Genomic DNA, 23638 nt, shown 5'->3' on the forward strand with positions numbered 1-23638 from the left:
TGCGCCCCATATCCTGATCAAATTATCGTGACATTTTAGTCACGGTTTTGACTAAAACTAAATGAAAATATTGGAGAAGGATATGTATTTTCTGCCAAAAAGGACAGCATGCTCACGCTGGCCACCAGTTGGATGAAAGTCCAGTTCCGCCATTGACCACAAGAGGTCTAATGTTGGATTGTAAAGACGCACAACAAGCCCGCGTGAGCGCGGCTCGTGAGAACCATCTCCTCCGCAGATGAGGCGCCTCCCTCTCAGTCCTGCAGCATCCATCTGAAGTCATCCAACTGCTGCTGGAGCCGGACACGCGCCTGTCCATCCATCCATCCTCAGGCTGGGGCCATGCGTTAGTGAGCGGCGCTCATGGCACCGTCATTGAGGTAAGAGCAGAGTTTTATTCAACATACAGAAAACGTTTACCTTTTCAGATAAATGTTTCAATTTGTGCAAATAATGTAAAAACAACAGCGTTTAGTTTGGATGGAGACGTTTTACGCTGCGTAACTAACTTGGTGCTTTGGACTTTTTACGCTGCGTAAAACTGTCTCCATCGAAGGAGCTTTTGATGGTTTTGTCACAAACCTCGGACTGTCTGTAGGAGCGCGTGTCTGACGTGCTTTCAGGCTGTTATTTTCTCCCACCCTCCCTCTGGGATTCCTCACCGCGCTCCGTGCACACAGCTCAGCGTGCACGTCAAAGTGCGCTCGGCTTCTTGGTGGATTAATAACTCTCTGAAATGTATTTAAAATTCCAACATCAAACTTGTTAAAGTGTGGCCCCTAATGATGGATTCAGATTTAGTCCTGGCATTAAAATGAAAATCAAAGCATGTGCACTTTTCATGTTAAAACAAGCTAAATGAATGAATGGATGGATGAAGGATTGTCATGGTGGTGGTGATGATGGGTTGCACAGCAGAAGAAAAACGAGCTGTTGTTTGCAGGATCCAGGAAATTAATGATTTTATTTTATTTGAAGCATTAAAACATTAGATATTATGATCACTAAAATATTTTAACAACCTAAATTCACTAACAATCCCTCATGGTTTGGCTCGTTTCTGATGAATGGTGAAAATCAAATATCTTCCTCTTCCTTTGTTTGGTAGATTATGTCTTTGTATGTTTTCTGTCACAATGTTAGTGAAGCAATTTTTTCAAATGCAATTTCATAATGATGTAAGAAAAAAATTAATTCAGCGATATATCGCAATATTTCACCATGCGATTAATGTATCAATCGAAAAAAATGTCCAAATCAAATCATTTAAACATTTAATTGTGCTAACATTTGCACAGCACTTAAACGCCTAGTCACTAGGTGTCAGTGAACCACACCAGACCTTGTTAAACTATCTCAATCCTCAATGCATCTTATGTTGGAAATTGTTTGCACTTTTTCATAAAACATACTGGACACTTTTCTTTTTTTTTTTTTTTTTGTATATTCTGTTTATTGCAGTTTTAGTTTTCACGGAAACAAATACACAAACATTAATACTGCAACAACAATAATAGAGCTGCAAGACTGGTCCATATAATAAAGTATGTAGCATTAATAGCACTAAATATATAATGCAACATTTACGCATTTGCCCATACTATATGGTGACATCTACCAATATGTTCATGTTCAAACCCGTGTCCTCTGTTCAGTGATAAAAAAAAAGAAAATTAAATAAAGTTACCAATTTAATCCAGATTATAATCGAGTTCCTCCATTCTTAGTCCTTCCATTGATGCAATATACTGGACACTTTTAATGTGTTTACATAAAAAAACATTTTTTTAGGAACTTAACAGACTCGGAATCTGTTGTATAAATAAAAGTGAAACTTTTTTGAAACATGAAATTTGACAGTTTAATAAACATACTTGTTTTTGATATTTGTACTTGAATTTCAGTTAGTTACCATTTAATTGTTATCGCAAGTTTTAAAAAAATGAAATAAATTGTATTTCATACCATTTTGTACTTGTAAAGGTGAAGTTTATAATTATTATTGATTTCACAATATATATCGTATTGTTTATTATCGGGATATATCGTATCATCAGATTAAAGTCATGGCAATGTACACCCCTAAAATTTCACCTTTATTTGTTTTTAATTGTAATTTGCTTTTATTTGCTTTTAAAGAGTCACTAAACCACTTTGTCCTGCTAACAAATGTATTTGGGTATGAAATAGTGTTATTGATTATTGTCAAACAGTATTTCATCCATTCCATCCATTTTCCAACCCATTTGCTCTTTTTCTGCCCAAACCTCTGGGTTTAGTTACTCTTCGAAGACTTTATCACCTCTAGGAAGCAATTATTATATTTTTTCTCTAATTAAACACTTCTTTAATTTCAATGCCAGAAAGTGAAGGAAATAATCTGCATAGAAATGTGATCTAAAGTTAAATACATAATCATTTCCAGTTGAACAACTCTGATTCACTATAATCATTAGAGTTCTGCCAGAGGGGATGAAACGCTGAACATCACGACTACAGCAGAATCCCATCAGTCTTTTCATTTTCCAACCCACACTCAATACATGCACAGCCCCAGCCTCGGCTTTGCCCTCACAAGCAACAATTTGTCCAAGAACTTGAAAGCTAATAAGGTGAAGAAACCGAGGATGAAGACTGTGATAGTTGGACTTCATAAGGAGCAGCAGGGTGACAGAGGAGAAGGCAACAACGAGGAGGTGGAGCAGAGCGAGAAAAAAGGAGAAATCCTGATGAAAGCACTGGGTCTGCATGGCTGTGCCCATGTTCTGCTGTTACTGCTTTGATTGGGAACATAAAGGAAACAAGTCCTGCTGGATACATGGAGACTGTGTGTGTGTGTGTATCTTGTTAGCTGCTGGCTCACCAAATGGATTAACCGTCTCCTAATTACCTTCTTGTGCAGTAAAGTAACCTCATTATAGGGCTGGTCGATATGGACCAAAACTCATATCTCAATATTTTTTTCTCAAAATGGCCAAATGAATCTCAATATTTTTAAGTCAGTCTTACCAGAAAAACAGTTTTGTGTTAAATTTGCTCATACAAAATACTACACAAGCACATTTATTAACAAACGGCACCGACTGCGTCACTTTTAAAAAATTTTTTTTTTTTTTTTTTACCTTGTCTGCACATGCTGTCGAAGGCCAACACTATATGTAGTGCAATCTTTTCACGACAGCAATGCATGTTTTGTTACTGCAATTAAATTAATACATTTATTTTATTGCATAATTGTGACCATCACTAAGGAAGGGTAAGAAACACTTCATTAAAGGGAGGATATAAAAAGAGAGGGCAGTGATACACCTAGGTGAGGGGGAAGGGAAGAGGAAGTCAGGGTAGTACAATGGAAAGGGTGACTACGTCACTTTCTTCACTCGCAATCTTTACTACAGGGCTCCTGGGACGTGATATGTGAATGTAAATCAACCATTTGTTAAATATTTTAATAGTACACATGTAAATATGTGAGTCGTGACTGTTTTGTGGCGTTTTGAATTGTTAATGAAAAAAAAAAACACAAAAAGGAAAAACAATGTATACAAAAAGGCATCAAAACCAAATACACAACATTGACAATCAAAAAACCAAACAGAAAAAAATAAATGAATAAAAATAAATCAGAATTCATTCAAAATATAATTTCTCAAAATTTTGTGAAATATTTGCAGCTGGTTTAGAATGCACAAACTATTTTTAAATATCAGGGTAACTGCCGTAAAATAGGTCGACTGGCTGTAGACGTGTTTCACGCATGCGTTGAAAGGATCAGGCACTGACGAGGCTAAATGGCGTTTGGGAGGTATATGCAGTGGACTGTGACTAGCAGAAATGTAATGTGGACCTATAACCCAAATCCAACAGGAAATCTGCATATTTGAATTTGGCGGCCCACACCATCTTTAAAAGCAAACTCCTAGAGTTTTCATAATTTTCTTTGAAATTTTGGATTTATGTTATTGAGTTGGAGACAAATCATGTTTAAAACGGCGAGTTTTTACCACATTGCCAGGCCTACAGGGGTTGCTAAAATTGCATCAATTTTAAAATTGGAAATTTTGGAATAATTCAGCCAAAACTGCACAATATGTGCCACTTTTGGCTTTTTTTCTGTAAGGGACAGCATGTGTGAGTGAGTTCTGTAGTGTGGCTTGTTTAGGGGAAGGTCTGGGTTGGAATGCACTTAGAAATCGATCAATTTGTGCGAAATGTGGAATCACGGTACATTGCCCCGGTTTACCTCTTTAGTTTTCACCTTTTCCTTCCACCATGTCAACCTTAATTCCAGCCTTAGGTTTCCAACTCGTGTCTATTCAACATCCATGTTTTTGCTCTGCCATGAATAATTGAGGTAACAGGACAACATAAAGGTCCTCAATGAAAGCCTGCGTGATGCGCTCAGGCCTGAATGGCCCATCTACCACTTGAGAAAGTCCAGCTAAATAATGTTTTTTTTTTTTTCCCAGCACTGCCTGTACTCACTCAGTGAAATTGGAAAAAGCACAAACATGAATGCACAGTGGTCTGTCTTTGTTAGGATGGGATGTTAAGTGTTCTGATGGTGTTGATCTAGAACAGTTTTCTCTTCATTTAATTTTTCACTTCTTCATATTTCACAGTGCTCATAATTCCTTTCACATCTACTGGAATTCTCATCTGTGCAAGGATAAAAAGAGTAAGATATTTGGTAAAGAACATCTAAGATAACCTCTTAACAAGCAAGTGACTCACTTGTGGTGAAAAAAACAGTTTGGGCCATTCAGTGCATAAAGTGCCTGTATTTATCCTTTATGACCAAAAGTCTAGTGTCAATTACTTTTTTGCTTTTATATCCTGCTTCCAATCTGTCTTCTATTTGAACTTGCTCCTTACTTCAGCTCCAACAGCTTTAAACCTTCTAATAAGGCTTTCCAAAAGGTTCAGCACATCATTAATGGACATTTATAACCATTTTGTCCAGAGTTACACGTGTGAAGGCCAGGGCTCATGATTGCTCACAATCTTAGCGGTAATTCACCCTTTAAAGCTGGGTTTTGTGTCTTAATTTGTAACAAACAATCCTACATCTATCACGCTTTGTACCAACAGATGAAGTTGTGTTTGTTGTGGAATGGTTTGGGGACTCTACCATGAACTGCACTTCATGAAAACACCAAATATATTCCATTACAGAGTAACTAAACCCCTTGTAAAGCACATTGAGTTGCCTTGTGTATGAAATGCACGATATATACAAATACCTTTGCCTTTTCTGCTGAAAACAACTGTATTTTATTATGAAATAGTGTTGTTCATTGATTCTTGTACTACTCTTGACAAATCAATATTTCAGTTTGGTATATTTGATTAAATATAATAGTAACTGCTCTCAATGGGTTGAACTCCAGCTAATAAATGTTGCTATTGGCTGAAAATCGTGCTTTGCGACATTTCTTATGTCACTTTTGGCTCCGCCCCTCCAATAAAAACTAACACCTGTGGACTGAGAGAATTGTAATTAGAGAGGTATAGTGAGTATTGAGTAGCTAGTTAGCTTAGCATAGCATAGATTGTTCTCAGAAGATTTTATTGTATGGACTGGGCGTGTCTTAATTGCTTAGGGAGTTTTGCCCATAAAAAGACTTTTTTTTTAAATTTTCCAGCCAAAACCTCAGTGTTTAGTCACTCTATAAAATCATGGTGTTCTTATCTTCTGATTATGATTTTAGCAGCATAACATTTTACAAAGCAGAGGTTTTTCTAACGACGGGCTCTGATTTTTAGTGATTGCAAAAAAGGGACGAAAAAAAAAAAAACAGTTCACTTCCTGAAATGGAAATATTGTTCTAATTATTTTTTAGTTATATTTATTTATTGTTTTTAAACAAAATCAAATGTCAATTGCAATATGTCACTGAATATACCCACGCATACATGTTTTGGGACAATATTTCACATTTACATTCAGTTTTTCTACCATCAACGGGTAGGCAAAGAGATGAAAATGTCAATTTGTGTAAAATATGACAAGATATGACAAACTTCACCCTCCTGAAATGGAAATAGCTACTGTATATAACACAGACTGAACCCTCACCAACATATTTTGGAACAATATGAAACATTCTCACATGCATTTTTCACTGTAAAACTGGTGGTCTAATGTGTAGATACTTTATCAAACATATTTCAGTGCGTGATTATGAAGTGCAAGATTTTGAACAAAATTTTGAGCAAAATTTGACACCCATTTTGTGGGAAAAAAGCCTGTAAATGTGTGATATTGTCTCAAAAAATGAATGTAAGGCATTTTTGTGGCCTATTGGGGCCTGATTATCTCTGCTAAGGAGATTATGTTTTTGCCTCCAGTTATAATTTTTTTATTTGTCTGTGAACAGTCTAACTAAAAAAATAAAATAAAAAATGAATGGACTGATTTTCATCACATTTTTAGGAAATTTCCAAATCAACATTCTTTGAATCTGGATCAGGTTAAAAAATCTAAAATAAAAATCCCTATTTCTCATTATTTGGGAAATTTCAAAAATCCGGATTCGTAATCGACTGATGTTCATGAAATTTGAGTCACACATGTAGAGTTTAATCTAGATCAGATCTATATTGTAGAAAAAATGGTTTGCTCATACATTTTGACCAACTATATCTTAACGTTTTGGTGATATAACTGAAATATGAGAGGTCTGCTCCCTCTGAGTGCTTTCTAGGTTTAAATACATTTAAATAAAAGTTCACATTGATTTTTATGCTTCAGAATATTAATTTCATTTCAGAACGTGAATCCAATCCTATTCTGCTGGAATAGATTTAATCCCTTACATTCGCTTGGCTGAAATTCTTTTTCATTTATTCTGTTTTTATCCCATTTATAAAGTGTGTGTGTGCGTGTGCGTGTGTGTGTGTGTGTCTGTTAAGGAGGAGCAGTGTCCTGTAAATCTTTTTCGTTCTAATGTTGTGGCTCAAGACGAATCCGTCAAATAACAGCTTGATGTCTCAATAGGGGGTCGATTCACACCCAGTTTTTTATACAGAACCATTATAGACATGTGGTGCATGCAGGCAAACACTGACGAGTGTTTTTCTTTGTACAGTCTGTGTCTAAATGTTACGTTGGAGATCAGAGATTTAAAACAAAATAAAAAAAAATGAGCAGCAGAAATAGACATTGATTTGATCCACAAACCTTTCAATTTACATGTGGGAAAAGGAGTAGAAATTAGTGTAAACTAATTTAATCCTATCCCTTTATTCACTACCGATTTTGCTTTTTTAAGTACAACTAATAATACAATTAATAATTTCCCATATATATTCAGAAATAGTCTATAGCTTATCAGTATTACTCAAAACAGAAAAAAACAACAAAAAACTTTATTAGTTAAGCCCTTCTTCATTCCTCTACCCTAACAAAATAATTTATTTATCTGTTTTTAAACTGAATTATGTTTGAACATTGTTTTAGCTACAGACTCATTCTGTTCCATAATTTAACTTCACAAACTGACATACAAAAACATTTCAATGAACATCTAAAGTCTTTGAATTTTTACTTTCTCCTTCATTTATAACCCCCCTCTCTTTTGAAGAACATGTTTTAGATAGTTTTTATCGGTAGATTGTTTCGTGCTTTGTATAAAATCCGTGCAAATGTTGTGTTCTTGTGCTCTATTCAGATTCTTCTCCAACTTTTATAATACAGCTAATCATTCCTTTCTCTTCTTCTTTCTTTGCTCTATATTTCCCACAATAGGGGGCTGATTCTGGTTAGTGATATTATTATTTTATAATGATTACTTATCACACTTCTGAAGAATACATATAATGTATATATTTCAAAAAGTGACTAAAATGGATTGAAGTATTCAAATAAGTCAATCCATAATCCATATTTTCCAGCCAACCACTATAATGATGTCTTAGAGTCATGTGCACAGCTCCTCTCAGTTGACTTGAAGATCTGATTAGATTTTCAGGCACATTGCTGAATAACTTTGCATCTCTAATAGGAAATGTTTGATTTCTTCCCAATTGTTACAGGCTCGTGGTTTCTTTAAGGTGTGAAGCACCTGTCAGTACGCACGTGTTAAATTAAGACAAAGACTGATCAGCCAAAACATTATCACCAGCTGCTCTGATCCTGATCCTTGTGCCGTGCACGTCTGCAGAAAGGCAACAAACGGATTGTTCACATTTTAAGTTTGGTCGACCTTCATCACTTCCACACTTTACTGATTTTTCTTTTCTTTTCTTTTCTTGAATTACTCGTGTCAGTTCCAAAAAACCACACAAAAGCTGCAACTATGGAGCTAAGCTTCCACCAAACGACCAGCACAGTGTGGCCTCACATTCTCCTGCATGTCCACTTTTCTTACTCCCCAGTCATCAGCTTTGAGGGCTGAAATTTAACTTGCACTGAACATTTTCCATTCTTCGAAGTGGGGCCGAACAGAAAATTCAAGTCATTAGTTGATTTTAAAAATTGATTTTAATCAAGTTCTGATGAACTACAGCTGGGGCCGCAGAAATTCTCTGCACCAAATAACAAAGTAAAACAAATCAAATTGTGCGACGTAAAATCGTAATCTACGTTGAATTGCTTTTGAAACGATAAATTACAAGACTATGTATGTTCCGATAAATTTCAAAATTACCGGAAATGGGTAATTACCCTTTCAAAGAGGTCTCCGAGAGGGACTTGACATCAAATTACAGCCCGATTCAATGAGCCTTAATGGAGGAGTAGTCATTTGAAATTGAGGCTCCCTGACACACCCGTGGCACATACGGAGTAATGGGCCCCATTCATATATTGGTTTGTGTCAATGATTTGGTATCACCAACTGTCACAATATTTGACTCACAAATAAATGAGAAAACGACTTTCATGGAAATTGCCAAAAAAAAAGGTGGGGTGGCCCCTAGTTGAATTGTGAGGTATAATCGTAATCTACATTGAATTACCTTTGAAATGATGTGTCACACGACTATGTTCCTATAAATTTTGAAATTACCGGAAATGGTGGGTGGGCCCCATTAAAAAAAAAAAAAAAAAAAAAAAAAAAAGTGCTCCGAGCGTCACAACATATTAATTCATAGAGTATTCATACCAAACTGCATTTCGATCTAACTAGAACTAACGGAGGAGTAGCCATTTGTAAAATGACACGTAGGGGTTAATGGGCCGCTTTTACATATTGGTATGCCAATGATTCGGTACCACCAACTGTCATAATATTTGACTCGCAAATGAATGAGAAATCGTCTTTAGTTTTTTTTTTTCAAATCAAAAATTGGGCTCTGAGTGTCGATGTGTACACATCCATAGATTATAGCTACCAAATTTTAGTCTGATCCATTCATGAATAACAGAAGAGTAGCAATTTGAACTTGTGTACACAAGAAGAAGAAGAAGAAGAAGAAGAAGAAGAAGAGTCAGTGACGTTTTGAGTCGATAGCCAAACCTAAGAATGACATTATTAATGATTCATTTTACTAACGATTCGATTTAAGGACAATATTGGCTAATTTAGAACGATTCAGTGCATTAAAATCAATTCAGTAACTTTTTGGCCAAAATAATAATTCAACCAGTGTGACTGAAATAAATACCTGAATACTGTACAGTGCAGTTATTGGAATGAAGTCCAACCAACACTTCAGTTTAAATGAACAGGATGTTAACTTTTCTGCTCTCATTTTCAATATTTGACATGTTTTCAATCAAAAAAAAAGGTTTACTTAAAATAATGTAAATTTCAACAATGAAGTGCATCATAAATGAGCAGTGGTTAAACCTGATCATTTCGGTTTAACGTGATGGTGCAATTCATTATTTCCTTAAATCAATATTTTCGATTGATTACCTTTTAAAACATATTTATATCGATTGATGTTATCCATAAGGCCAACTTGCTGAACTCAGGTCAATGTAGTTTGATCGTAGGAATATAAATCGATTACACCCTTAGTATTTAGCATGTTTGGTGTGATTTATGGAAGTGTGTTAGCCGGTAAAGTCACTTATTGAGACGGAAACAAAACAGAAAACTATAAAGGGACGAAACTGAGGTGAAAATGCGTAAAGCCTGAAATGGAATTCAGGAAATTTTGAAATGGAAAATAGGAGTCCCTACACTAAATACAAGAATAAATAAAGATAATTATTTGTAGGGTATTAAATCATCTGTAGTGAGACTTCATCTCAAACTTCTTAAAGTTGCATTGTTTAAATTTTTACAACTTCAAATATTGTATTGTGATTGGAAGCCAAAAATGACTGTTTCAGGTTTGTATGGTTTGTAAGCACCTCTTACTCTGCATCATTTTCAGCGTTTTTTGCCTTTGTTCCATAAAAATCCACATAGCGACGTGTTCCTCGTTCCTGCTCTCCTCTCACGAGCCACGTCAACTTGACAACCTGTTACATCAGCTCGTCTCGTGGGAACGGTGCACATTTTCTTTGCTGCCGTTCATCTTGGAATTCTTTGTGCCACTGCTTCTGGGGAGGAGATGATGCGTCTATATCTACTCAATTATACATGCTATACAGTCTCCTGTCACACACACTGTGGCTGCCTACACGAGAGGGCTAAAGGTTGCAGAGCATCACTTCAGATCCAAATGGAAAAGCTTTTACTGAGGATGGGCTGCAGATAGAACCAGATGAAGCTTTGGTGTTTAGAAGCTTTTCTTGGTCGATATTTGTCACTTGTGTTGAATATTGAATTCAGAGGAATTATTACTTCTATTTTAGGAGCATTGACTGCTTCTCTTATTAGATCACCTTAACCATTAAAGTGTATTTAATTTTATTTCTACATCAGAAAAAAACCGTTGTTTGAACAGAGTTTCTCAACCTTGGGGTCAGGACCCCATTTGGAGTCATGAGACACTTGGAGGGGGTCGCCAGATGCCTTCAAGAAACCTTTTTTTTTTTTTTTTTTTTTTTTTAACAATTTGAGCCCATTTTAGCTTATTTTTACCCTTTTTTCTGCAACTACACCAAACTTGCCATATTTTAACCTATTTTCATCACTTTTTTTGCCATATTTTTTGCTTCTTTTAACTCTTTTTTGCTACATTACTCCCATTTCTGCCACTTCTCCATCAAATTTCAATGCCTTTTAGCACATTTTTTTCACTTTCAAGACATTTCAGCACTTATAAACCCTTTCCACCACTTTTTCCACCTAATGTCTCACATGTTGACCCATTATTGTCACTTTTAACCTCTTTTCACCATATTTCATGCTTATTTTTGCCAATTTAACCACATTTATGATTTGTCATGCTCATTATTTGCCAGTTTAGTTGTTCCTACTTTTTATATTACATTACCACAACCCCTCTCCCCCCATTTAGTAAGTAAGTAAGGAGTAGTATACTCAAAATCTCACTAGTAGAGTAGTTGTTGGCTGTTTGTTTGGTCTACTAGTTGTACAAAAAGCCAAAATATTCACTCGTATTAGTAGACCTAATGTAAATAAAGTAGGAGGCATTACAACAAATCCAGCTCACTGATTGGTTGTAATATTTTTGAAAGCCAATGGCAAACCTGAATTTAATTTTGTCTTATTCGCATGTAAGACTTACTAGTGACACCTTTTGCTTCACAAGAGCTACTAGCAGGGTTGGGGTCAATTGTACTTGATAATTAAATATAATTATGGCATAATTATAGTTGTAATTTAAAAAAAATGTTTGACTTTGCAATCGTAATTATATTGTATTTGAGTTCAGATATTTGACTTTGCAATTGTAATAGCCATGAAAAATTACAATAAATGTTAATTATAACTTACCGCAAAACTGTAGAACCATGTTACAGTTCTGTGTACAGTTCTACACATGTAGTTAACAATTATTAAAATATGTTTCATATCAAGCTTCTCTACATTTTACCATTTAAAAAATATATAACTCTAGGGCTATACTGACACAAAAAAGGCTTAGACGCTCACACCAGAAATATTGAAACCTATTTTTTCATTGATTAGGAAACCTAACTAGGTAATCAAAATAAATTAGATGATCGATATTTGTTTTTAGTGTGTTTTACAGCTGATTTAGGACCTGTTATCATAAGAGATGCTAACAGAAAGCTAACACAAGAGGATGGTTCACTTTTATTAGGTTGTTTATTTCAGGCTCAGTAAGAGAACGTAATTTTAATTGACTTTAGGATAAAAAAATATTGTAATTGGGAAAAATGCTGGTCACTTTAATCATAATTGAATTGTAATTCAACATGGGTAATTGGAAATGTAATTGCAGCTAAAAAAAATTGACCCCAACCCTGGCTACTAGTGATACTTATTGTTTAATTTGTAAAGTCTAACCCTAACACTAAAAAAAAAATAAAAAAATAAAAAATAATAATCATTAATAATCATTTGTAAAGTCTACTCATGCACTAGTAAACCATAAATGAGTAAGTGTAGCTCTACTAACTAACTAACTAACTATCACAGCTCCTCCTGTGTAAAATAACTAAACTGTGCAGCTTTGTACTACTGTAATCATGGGCGCTGCCTTCAGGGACTAAAACAGTCTTTTGGGGATTTGAAGCAACCAGGAAACAATGAAGACTGATGTAAGTGTTTAGAGTGGAAAAAAGCCCAGTGCCACCTCTGCTCCTTGGGACCTGTTGTTTACCTGCTTTTATAGCTCCGCCCCTCCTCCTCCACTTCCCTCTCTCATCCCGCCAAATGCTTTAAACTCCCTCAGCTTCTCGTCAGACATCTCTTGTGTTTTCATTCACCTTTGTATATTTTTGTTTTAATTTTGTGTGTTTTTGGAGTTATATTGTGCATTTTTGTTGTTTTCTATGTTTTTGGAGTCATGTTTGTTTTGCTTTGTTTGATTCTAAATGTTGTATTATTCTTTTTTTAAATTGCAATCGTCTTATTTTTTGTTGTTGTTGTACCTTTGTAGATCTTTTGTCTTTGTTTTCATTTTGTGTATTTTATTGTGTGTGTTCTGTGGAGTCATTTTGTTTATTTTTGACATTTAGTAATTTTCTGTAATTTTGTGCATTTTTGGTTATCATTTTGTACAGTTACTTTGGGGTACGCACAAAAGTAGACTGAGTGCCGCACGTGGCTCCTGGGCCCCATGTCTGCTTTAATTCATTGTGGAATGTGCTTCTTATTTGTGCAATATTCATTTGAAGAAAAAAAAAAAATCCTCATCTTCATCACAATAGTGCTTTGATTTACTACTGTAAAATGATCCCACTTAACCACAACACTTAACCACCACCCACACAGGCCTGTGGAAATGGGTTCATTCGACAACAGTGTTCATTTAGTTGACTAATACACTTCGTCATAGTGTTCGTCCTCTGCATTTTATTAAGTGACAATAACTAGACTGTGACTGATTAAAAAAGCTGATTGTATTTGCGTACGTAATACGGCTCATGTGATCACATCAAATCTGCCTCTGTATTTATAATCAATATCATCCAATATGTGGTTGATCAATGGTAATTTAATCTTTCAAAGTCTGTAACAGACTTAATCGACTGAAATTAGACTATAATGGAATTTAGTCCCGATGACTAAATTTGAACTAAAACTAAGTAGCATTTTAGTCAAAATGTATGTGCACAACATGTTTAGTATCAAAATATTGACAAAACTGCTATGATTCAAAGTCTATTTTTTCATTTAAGGTTTTTCTTTTTTTATTTATTTTTATTTATTTATTTATTCAGTTTATTTTTGACATTGTTGCATTCACAGAAGTTTTTTATTTTTTATTTTATTTTTTTACATGCCGAAAAAGGAAACGAGAGAAGCATTTGCTTATCCAAGTCCCGTCCCCTGTTTATGAACTGTATTTTGTTGAAAACTTGAAATAATCTATTAATTGTCTCAAATTTAAAATATATTACTATACAGTAAAGCCTACAAAAATGTGCCATTCATTTTTTATTTGTTTTAATAATGATTTAGGAGTGACTAAACGTAATTTTTTTGTACCTTTTAAAAAGCTTGTCACATAATACCATATGATGTTTGGATCTTTGCTCCAGCCAGGGCGTCTCACCCGTGGGGGATGTGACACCCACACTTTCATAAAAACAAATATTCATCCCCTCACTTTTTACAAAGGGATTCATTGTTGAAAACGTATTGGTCCGATTACATTGATTGAATGGTGATCAAGCCAATCACGGCCAACCATTTGATGAAGCCGTCGTTCCGAGAAGGTAAACAGAGTTCACAGCGATGAGTAAAGTGTATCTAACGTGACAAAAAATGAGTAACAGGTGGCAAAACATGTTCCAAAAGTGGCAAAAACGTGGCAAGAAATAAGTGAAAAGAGACTGAAATGGGCTAAAAGCTGTCAAGAGTGGCAAAAAAATTGACAAAAAAAAGGAAACTGGTGGCAAAAGGTAGCTTATATGAGCAAAATGTGGCAAATAGTGAAAAAGTGCAAAAATGTGGAACAAAAAGAGGTCAAATGTAGGGAAAAATGAAACAGGTGGTATTTATTGGGCAATAAGTAACTTATTTGAATCAAAAGTGGCAAAAAATGGTTAGAGAATCGACAAAAATTGGATAAAAGTGTCAAAAAAAAAACTTGCAAAATTTGAAAAAAATTGGAAAAATTTATATTTATTGGCAAAATGAAGCTAAAATCGGTAAAAGAAACAAAAAAAAAACAGAAAAGAATCAAATGTTTGGGAAAAGGGGACAAGGAAGTTGCAAAATGGCCAAAGAAAAAAGTAAAAGGGGCTAAAGTTTCTCCTTTTAAGGGTTTCTGGGGGAATAATTAAAATTAAGACATAAAGGGCCACATGTTGATTATTACTGACTTAATAACAGATTTATGATGGTTTTAGTAAATTCATTTAATGAACTAAATTGAGAGTTGATGGTTGCCCTACCCTTAGAACACTCTCATTTTTAAAGTCGCTGCAGCTACAAGAAAGTACAAGAAATCAGTGCCTCACACTTTTAACCTGTTAACGGCAGCCTCATTAATCCCCTGCCTTTATACTACAGTTGCCATGGAAACCAAAACTGGGAAAACAAGGAGTCAATCACTGGATTGAAATGTCTGATTTCCAGAGCCTTTTTTTATTTTCTGTGTTCTGGAGTCTGAACGCTGGGTTGTTGTCATTAGTAAAAGTTCAATGTTCACTTTCTACTCTGTTAATGATGTGAAAAGAGCCTTTGATTTCAATTATCCCATTGATTTCCCTCAGGTCCACTTTGTTGCCACCCACTAATCAAGATTGACTAACTGTGATTTACACATAGGCTTTAATCTTGTGGATGTCAATAAAAGAGCCAACGTTCACCTGTGCAGAGACAACTGTGGCCCTTTCTCATAAAAAACACCTTCAAGGACATTTGTTTATTTTATTTATTTGTTCTCTACAGTGTTGTCAATGCTAACTTAACATTGATTGAATACAGTATAAATTTTTCTTGACATCTAATATTGACAAACTCCCAAAGGAGACTGAATGGTTCACATCTTTAAGTAAGACCTGGCAGGGCTGCACACCATAGATCACTGATGCTAGAGTCGCTCTTTAGATGGGACAATATTTACTTTATAGCTAAGCTTCACACTTGTCACTATACTGGCTTGATTGCACAACATAATAAGCACAATATGTTCTACAACTTCACATCTCACCCTCACTGTAAAATAATCTATTCTTCCCCACCCTTTCTATTTCCTACCTTGAGTCTCTCCTCCCTGCTCCCTTACCTCCCCTCCACCTAGGTGTAACACTGCTCTCCCTTTTTATATCCTCCCTGTAATAAAATATTTCTTACCCTTCCTTAGGGAGGGCTGGTGATGGTCACAATTAAGCAATAACATAAATCAATTTATTTTATTGCAATAACAAAACATGCATTGCTGTCTCATAATGATTGCACTTCTTGTAGTGTTGACCTTTGACAGCATGTGCAGACAAGTAAAAAAAAACAAACAAAAAAAACATAGATGGGACAATATAATATGTGAATACAGTATATCACAACATTAAAATATTATAAGATCTATAGTCGTTCCCACGAATGCTATCGCAATATCCATAAAGTCTCAATTACTTCTTCAAAATGTAGACATTCTAATATTCTTGAAAAATAACGTGTACATATATTAAATCTTGGATGTGACGACTGTTCTAGTTTGATGTTTTAAAAACTTGATGCACATAAATATTTCTACTTAGTGCAAACAAAAACAAAAATGTACAATATTACTCCAAAAATACAGAAAATGACAATAAAAACACACAAAATGATAGGTACATCTGAAAAAGGACAACAGAAATGGACAACGTTAAATCTTAAAAAACACAAAATCACAGTAAAAATACACATGAATCCAAGAACACACAAAATGATAGAAAAATTCTGAAAATGACAACAAAAATGGCCAAAATTTCTTTGTCTTGATGATTGTCACACTCTATTTTTGCGTTCTATTTACAGCGTGGCACTTTTTGCTCTTTAAATAGAAAAATTGATCTTATTTACATTATTGTTTATTTAATAAAAAAAAATATTTCTATTGAGTTAAAAAGGTCATACCCACAGTAAATATTAGGGGTTTGACAATTAGTTTTAGCAACGATTCGACTCAAATCACGATTCTTTGTTACCGATTCGATTCAAGGATGATATTGGTTAATTTAGAATGATTTGATTCGAATCGATTCAGTAACTTTTTAGCCAAAGTAATATTTCAACCAGTGTGACTGTGAAATAAAACCCTGAATACTGTACAGTATGGGTGAGGTTTCACAGATTGCTGTTTTTTCTTGTAAGGGAATCATGTATAAATGAATTATGGACATAAACACACAAGTAAACAACATTTGATAGTAAATGTCTTCACATTTTATTTGAATAAAGTCTAACTAACACTTCAGTTTAAATGAATTTATCAATAAAAAAATACATATTCAGTTTAACTGACTCTTCTGCTTGTTTTTTCAACATGAAAATAATACAATATTCATATGGAAAATTAATTGCAACCAAGATATGTTCATGTTAAATGAGCAGTGCTTGAATTTTATACTTTTTGTTTTACCATGATGGTTATCCTGAGGCTTCTGCAGAGCTAATGCTAACAAGCTAACGCTTCCATGCGCTGCTCCCCTGGCGGTCAACACACCTTAAATCCAATGCATTACTTCCTTCTGTCACTATCAATACAATCAATTGATTACTTTTTAAAACCATTATTGTCATCCGGAAGCCCAACTTGCCGAGCACAGATCGATGTAGTTGAATCGTAGAAATATGGATGAATGAATCGTTACATCTTTAGTAAATAATGTAGGAATGGCCATAGTTAAAGTCAAATAATGTTAACGTGAGCCTATTATCATCTATCGCATCGTATTGTGAACTCTGTCCTATTTATCGTACCACTGCTACAAACTAGCATTTTGCTATACAGCTAAAGCTTCAGAATTCACTTCATTTTGAAAACAACGCCCACACTAGTGCTCGCCACATTTGCTATCTCTGTGTGTTTTGAACTTCATCCAGTACAACATCTTTTTCTCTCCAACTTAAGTAGAGGCTCAGAAATTTTCCCTTATTGCATTTCAGAGTTCTGTCAGTTTACCCTTTTTATCTGTTTCTGTTTCATCAATCACATTTCATTACACACTTCTAAACTTCATGAAATTATGCCAAAAGTACTTAATTTGGTTAATGGAGATTAATTATGATTATTTCTTTGCTGTATTTGCGCCAAATGCAGGTGTTGAAATCGCGCAAGATTTTGCGTGAGATTGACGTCTGTTTGTTCGCTACAAGTTGCTACACATTAAACCTGTTTTATGGTGGAAAATTGCGAGTAAATGTAAGATATTGCCTCAAATAATGTTGATGGTTTAGATGATGGTTTATCCATCCATCCATTTTGTGACCCGCTTGTTCCTTTTTTCAGGGTCATGGGGTTCTGCTGGTGTCTAACTCCAGCTCTCATTGGGCGTTAGGCGGGGGTACACCCTGTGCAGAGCGCCAGTTCACAGACAAACACACACACAGACAAACACTTACACTCACATTCACTGTTAAAGGCAATTAAGAGACTCTAATCAACCTAACAGTCATGTTTTGGAAGCCAGAGTACCAGGAGAAGTCCGTGTCATATAGCTATTTTCATTTCAGGTGGTGAACTCTGTAATTTTGCATCATATTTTGCACAAGAATTGACATTTCCGTCTGTCTGACCACCATTTATGGTAAAAGATAATGCCGGATATTTTCTCAAAACATGCATGTGAGTTTATATTGCCTGTCTGATTGCAATTCCCGCTTGATTTTGTTCAAAAAATTTTCAAAACAAAAATAATTTTAAATGATAATGTTACCATTTTTGTGTTTCCCAATAGGAAATCCTTTTACTCTGATCCAACACGATTGGCTCCTAAAACAAGACAAAAAGTAACGAGTACCGTATGAGCTAATGAAAAATGTAATGTAGTGTAGTAAAGTTAGGTCTACTGTAAATAAAATAGTATGATGTAATTTTTCAAAATCTACTTAAGTACAGTCATTTGGTATTTATACTTTTATTGTTACTATCAGGGTTGCATAGTTGATCGTTAATTACCATTATGACGTAATTCTAATTGTAACTGGAAAAATATGTTGCTGCTGTAATCATAATTGAATTGTAATTTAATTTTGATAATTGACTTTGTAATTGTAAATGGCATGAAAATTCATTTACAATTTAACTGGGGGACCACGTTATAGTTCTATGGCTTACACTTATGTTAACAATTATTCAAATATGTTTAATATCAAGTTTACCTGTCAGTTCTATTGACAATCAATATCATTAAAAAAATAAAAACATTTAATCTGACAGAAAAAAATAATGATTGTAATTGGAAAAAATGCCGGTCAACGCAATCGTAATTGATTTGTAATTGAACATGGATAATTAAAGACGTAATTGTAATTTTAAAATGTAATTGACTCCAACCCTGGTTAGTATACAGTGATGTCTGAGGCTATGCAGTCCCAAACACAACATGTTGATCTAATTCTCTTAAAACCAGAAACACCATCAGTGTTTTGTGGCTTTTGTTCACTCCCTACATGCATTATCACATCCTGTTTAGAAAATGACTAGAAATGCTCAGACTCACTTTCACAGACTGGCTCTGATCTGACTGGTCTTGACTTGCCCAGTGTGTTCGTTTCTAACACCACAACTTTGAGGAGATGATGTGCAATTCCTGAGCTAAAAATCTGTTATGATCACGTGAACCTGTCTGTGTGTTCTGGATGGATGGATAGCAGAGTTGAGTTCAATTACATTTTGAAATTACAACGACATCTTGAATTATCCATGTTCAATTACAACTCAATTACGATTACGTTGACCAGCGTTTTTTCCTATTACAATTGAAATTACAGTTATTTCCCCCTGAAATAAATTAGAATTACATAGTCAATAACAAAAGTTAAATTCAAATTAATCACAAATACTGAGCCCTTAATAAATAACCCAATAGAACTTAACCTTCCTCTTGTGTTAGCTTCCTGTTAGCATCTCTTGTGATAACAGGTCCTAAATCAGCTGTAAAATACACAAAAAATATAATCTATCCAATTTGTTTTTAATCTCTTGGTTACCTTCTTAGTCTTACTCATCTATGAAAAAATTGAATTCATATTTTTGGTGTAGGCGTCTGAGCCTTTTTTTCTGTCAGTATACCCCTAGATTTAAATTTTGTTTTAAATGGTATAATGATCCTCAAGAGAACTGAGAGGTAAAATGATATCAAACATATTTTAATAATTGTTAACTATATGCAAAAGCCAAAGAACTGTGAAGCTGTGCTAAAGTACATAAACTAGTAAGTCGTACTTAAAATATTCAAGAACAATTTAAAAGTAGCTCAATTAAATAGTACTCAAAGTAAAAGTTACTAGTTACTTTCACCCCTTTGTTTGTTTTTGGTAATAAATCTTGCCACGGTTCCCTTGCATACAGTAAACATCTCATGTATAAACTTAAAAAGGAAGAGATTAAATCTTGCACAATTGCAACTTAATTTATTTTCCACAAAGGCTACTGTATAAAATAAAAGCTTAGTCAAAATGTACAATTATTTTTAAAATAAAATAACACCACTGTTTTGGTGCGGTGCATTACATTTAATCTGATTGGTCGGCTATAATGTGATGCATTTGATTGTTGTCTGGTCATTTCATTTTTTTGTAGTTTCATATTGTCCGTTGATCATTTAGGAAAAAAAATTACTCAGTAACGGTTGGGTGGAGAAATGTAACAAATCACTTCTTTTAAAACGTACTTAGGTACAAGTAAAATTACTGATTTAGAAAAAAAAAATCAACTCAATTACAGTAACGTGAGTAATCTATTACTTTCACCTCTTTTTCTCATACACCTGGTCTCAGCTCACTACGTTGTCTTCTTGTCTCTCCAGGACTGTCACCAAGTTCTTATTCACCTCTGCATCATGGACGCTCAGCCTGGTGCATTGTGGGAACTCATCAGTAGTGTGACAGATCCAATATGTGAGGACTGAGGAGTCACCATGGAGACAGGCAACTACACTACGGCCACAGCCAGCACCTTCTGGGTTGGGGCGGCCACGACCAGCCTGGTGGAAATGAAAGCCCTGGAGGATCAGCCAATAGGAGGAGGAGGAGGGGGGGGAGGGGGAGATGCTTCCTGGAGCATGCCCTACCCTCTCAGCTTCCAGGTGTCAATCACAGCCTTCCTGATGCTGGAGCTGGTGTTGGGCTTCAGCAGTAATCTGACAGTGCTGGTTCTGTACTGCTCCCAGTCCAATCTGGTGGATTCCGTGAGCAACATGGTGACAGTGAACCTGCACGTGCTGGACGTGCTGGTGTGCGTGCTGTGCGTGCCCCTCACCCTGTCCGTGGTGCTTCTGCCTCTGGGTCCAAACCTGGCCGTGCTGTGCTGCTTCCACGAGGCCTGCGTGACCTTTGCTAGCATAGCCACCGCCGTTAACATATTGGTGATCAGCTTGGACCGCTATGACATTTCTGTGAGGCCGGCCAACCGGCTGTTAACCACCCACAGGGCAGTGCTGCTGCTGACGGGCGTCTGGGTCACGTCCATCGCCGTGTTTTTCATCCCGTTCTTGGAAGTCGATTGGCCCAGTGGAGGAGGAGCAGCGGAGACGTGGGAGATGATGTCCACATCTCTAACTTCTCGTGATGCTGATAGAATCAACATGCCTGAGTGGCACAACATGACTCTGCTGTGTGTGGGAGCTCAAGGCTACTCCGGAGGGCAGGGTGTGTACTACCACCTCGTCCTGCAGGTGCCCATCTTCTTCACAACAGTGGCAGTCATGCTCTTTACGTACTCCAGAATACTGAGGGCTCTGAACATTCGCATTGGCTCCCACATGAAGATGAACCAGAAGTTGAGGAGCTCTACCTGCAGGGGGCGCCACCCACGACAGACTAAGAGGAAGTCGGGACTTAGAATGAGTGGCGCTGAGGGAGGGGGGGAGCAGTGCACCACAGATGGAACCAAACAGCTGAGTCATCCTCCCCTCATTCCCTCCCCATCCCCAACCCCAACAGCGACCTCCCCCCCTGCCCTGTCCTCATCTGTCCCACTCGTCCCCCCCAACGTGGAAGCTGCCACGCCCATGCAGGCCACAATGGGTGTCCATGCCTCCGTGTCCGCCATCATCGCCCTGAGGCGGGCAGTGCGGCGTCACAGAGACAGGCGGGAGCGGCAGAGGCGCGTGTTCAGGATGTCCCTCATCATCATCACGACCTTCCTCGGTTGCTGGGCCCCCCTCTCTGTGACCAACGTGCTAATTCTGGGCATCGGTCCCACCGACATCCTGATCCAGCTCCGCCTTTGGTTTCTGGTTCTGGCTTACGGCACCACCGTGTCCCACCCTCTACTTTACGCTTTCACTCGACAAAAACTTCGACGGGCCCTCCGCGCCAAAGTCAAAAAGCGAGTAGTGTCGCTGCTTCAGGTGGACCCCTCCCCAGGGGGCACCGTGATACACAACTCCTGGGTGGAGAACAGGAAAACCAGTCGGCAGGTGCGACTGGAAGCCAGTGAAGGAACCGACCGGTGCCTGGCCGAGGCCCTGTGAGATTGAAGCACACACATCAAACTGCTACCATTAAAATAATAGAGCAGAGTCACAGGTGTGTTCTATTATGAAATGCACTGGTGCGAGACACCAGTGTGAGGCGTGTGAAAAACACTTTTCCCCCGCTGGGAAATGTTTTAATATAAGCACCAGCAGCAGCAGCAGCAGCAGCCGGGCCTGGATAAAAGCAGCTAACATTCACCTCAGGCATCCAGCACTAAAGAAAATTACAAACAGGTGGAGATAACTTTAACGGTAACACTTTACTTGAAGTTCTATACGTAAAGGCTGACATTACGTTGTCATTATTTGACATGACACCTGTCATTAGCATGAATAAGGTGTCATGAAGGCTGTCATTAAGTGTCGTTCGTTAACTATGGCTCCAAGCCAACCCTTCTCTATCCCGGTCTATCCAAATCATTGTCGTTGTGTCCTTGGGCAAGGCACTTTGCCCACATTGCCTCGTATGAATAGGTATGAATTGTGCATGAATGTTGGTGGTGGTGATCAGAGGGGCCGTAGGGGCAAAAGAGCACCACCATGCTTCTGTCAGTTTGCCCCAGGGCAGCTGTGGCTTTATTGTAGCTTACCATCACCGGTATGACTAGTGTGAATGAATAATGGTTTCTGTATGCACTTTGAGTCTCCTTGAAAAAAGCGCTATATAAATCCAAGCCAATATTATTATTATTATTATTATTATTATTATTAATAACCCTTCATTCCCCGAAACCTGAATTTTTAGATTGGGTGGGGGCAATAATCTGGTTTTTAATCGCACAGGAAGCTGCAGACCTCCACCTCTTTTATTGACCAACTCTTTTTTTTTACCTTGTTCCTTTTTATTCATATTTGAATTTACTCTCACAGGGAGGGAGAAGGGATTTTTGTTGCCCGTAAAATTTCTATCCCTACCTAACCCCTAACCCTCATCCTAAACCATGCAAATTGGTAGCAAATACATTTCCCCATTGGGGATTAATAAAGTTTTTCTAATTTGATCTAATCTAACCGTAGGAGATCCCTCCACCTAACCAAAAAAAATGCCAACATAGCTCCAAAGGTGTCGTAGTTTAGTGAAAGGTGTCATAATTTAGCGAACGACACTAAATGACAGCCTTCATGACGCCATATTCATGCTAATGACAGTGTAATGTCATGTATGAATCTTCAAGTAAAGTGTTACCACTTTCTCTTTCTATGGAGAGCGTTTGGGGCGCATACATACATAACTGCTCCAAAGATTGTGTTTAGTAAGCAGAAGATAGAATCTGCTTCCCACTCATTGCTCAAAGGCAGCTTTTCAAACGCTGAGACATTCAGCCTGAAAGTATTTGATATCTGCCTTAATTTCACTTTGAAGGTTTGTTGAATGTTTTGCATAGTTGATGAGTCAGCTCAGTGACCCAGAGTTTGTAGGTTTAAGCGGGAACTAAAATAGTAGAAGAGCAACTATTAGGTATCCTCCCAAGATTTAGTTTTAGGCTCCTCTGACATATTAAAGTT

The 23638-nt window shown here is 36.6% G+C and overlaps 1 protein-coding gene across 1 annotated transcript; it reads left to right on the plus strand.

Annotated features, from left to right (window-relative positions):
* Positions 1-188: 188 nt before the first annotated feature.
* Positions 189-23638, plus strand: LOC114463539 (G-protein coupled receptor 22-like). Its single transcript, XM_028447162.1, has 2 exons — positions 189-380; positions 20462-23638. The coding sequence occupies exon 2, from the start codon at positions 20573-20575 to the stop codon at positions 22127-22129; it is 1557 nt and encodes a 518-aa protein (XP_028302963.1). The 5' UTR covers positions 189-380; positions 20462-20572; the 3' UTR covers positions 22130-23638.

This window comes from Gouania willdenowi, chromosome 5, assembly GCF_900634775.1.
Source record: "Gouania willdenowi chromosome 5, fGouWil2.1, whole genome shotgun sequence".
NCBI lineage: Eukaryota > Metazoa > Chordata > Actinopteri > Blenniiformes > Gobiesocidae > Gouania > Gouania willdenowi.

Coding starts and splice junctions, on each gene's coding strand:
- LOC114463539 (XM_028447162.1), top strand. CDS start 20,573: ATGGAGACAGGCAACTACACTACGGCCACAGCCAGCACCTTCTGGGTT.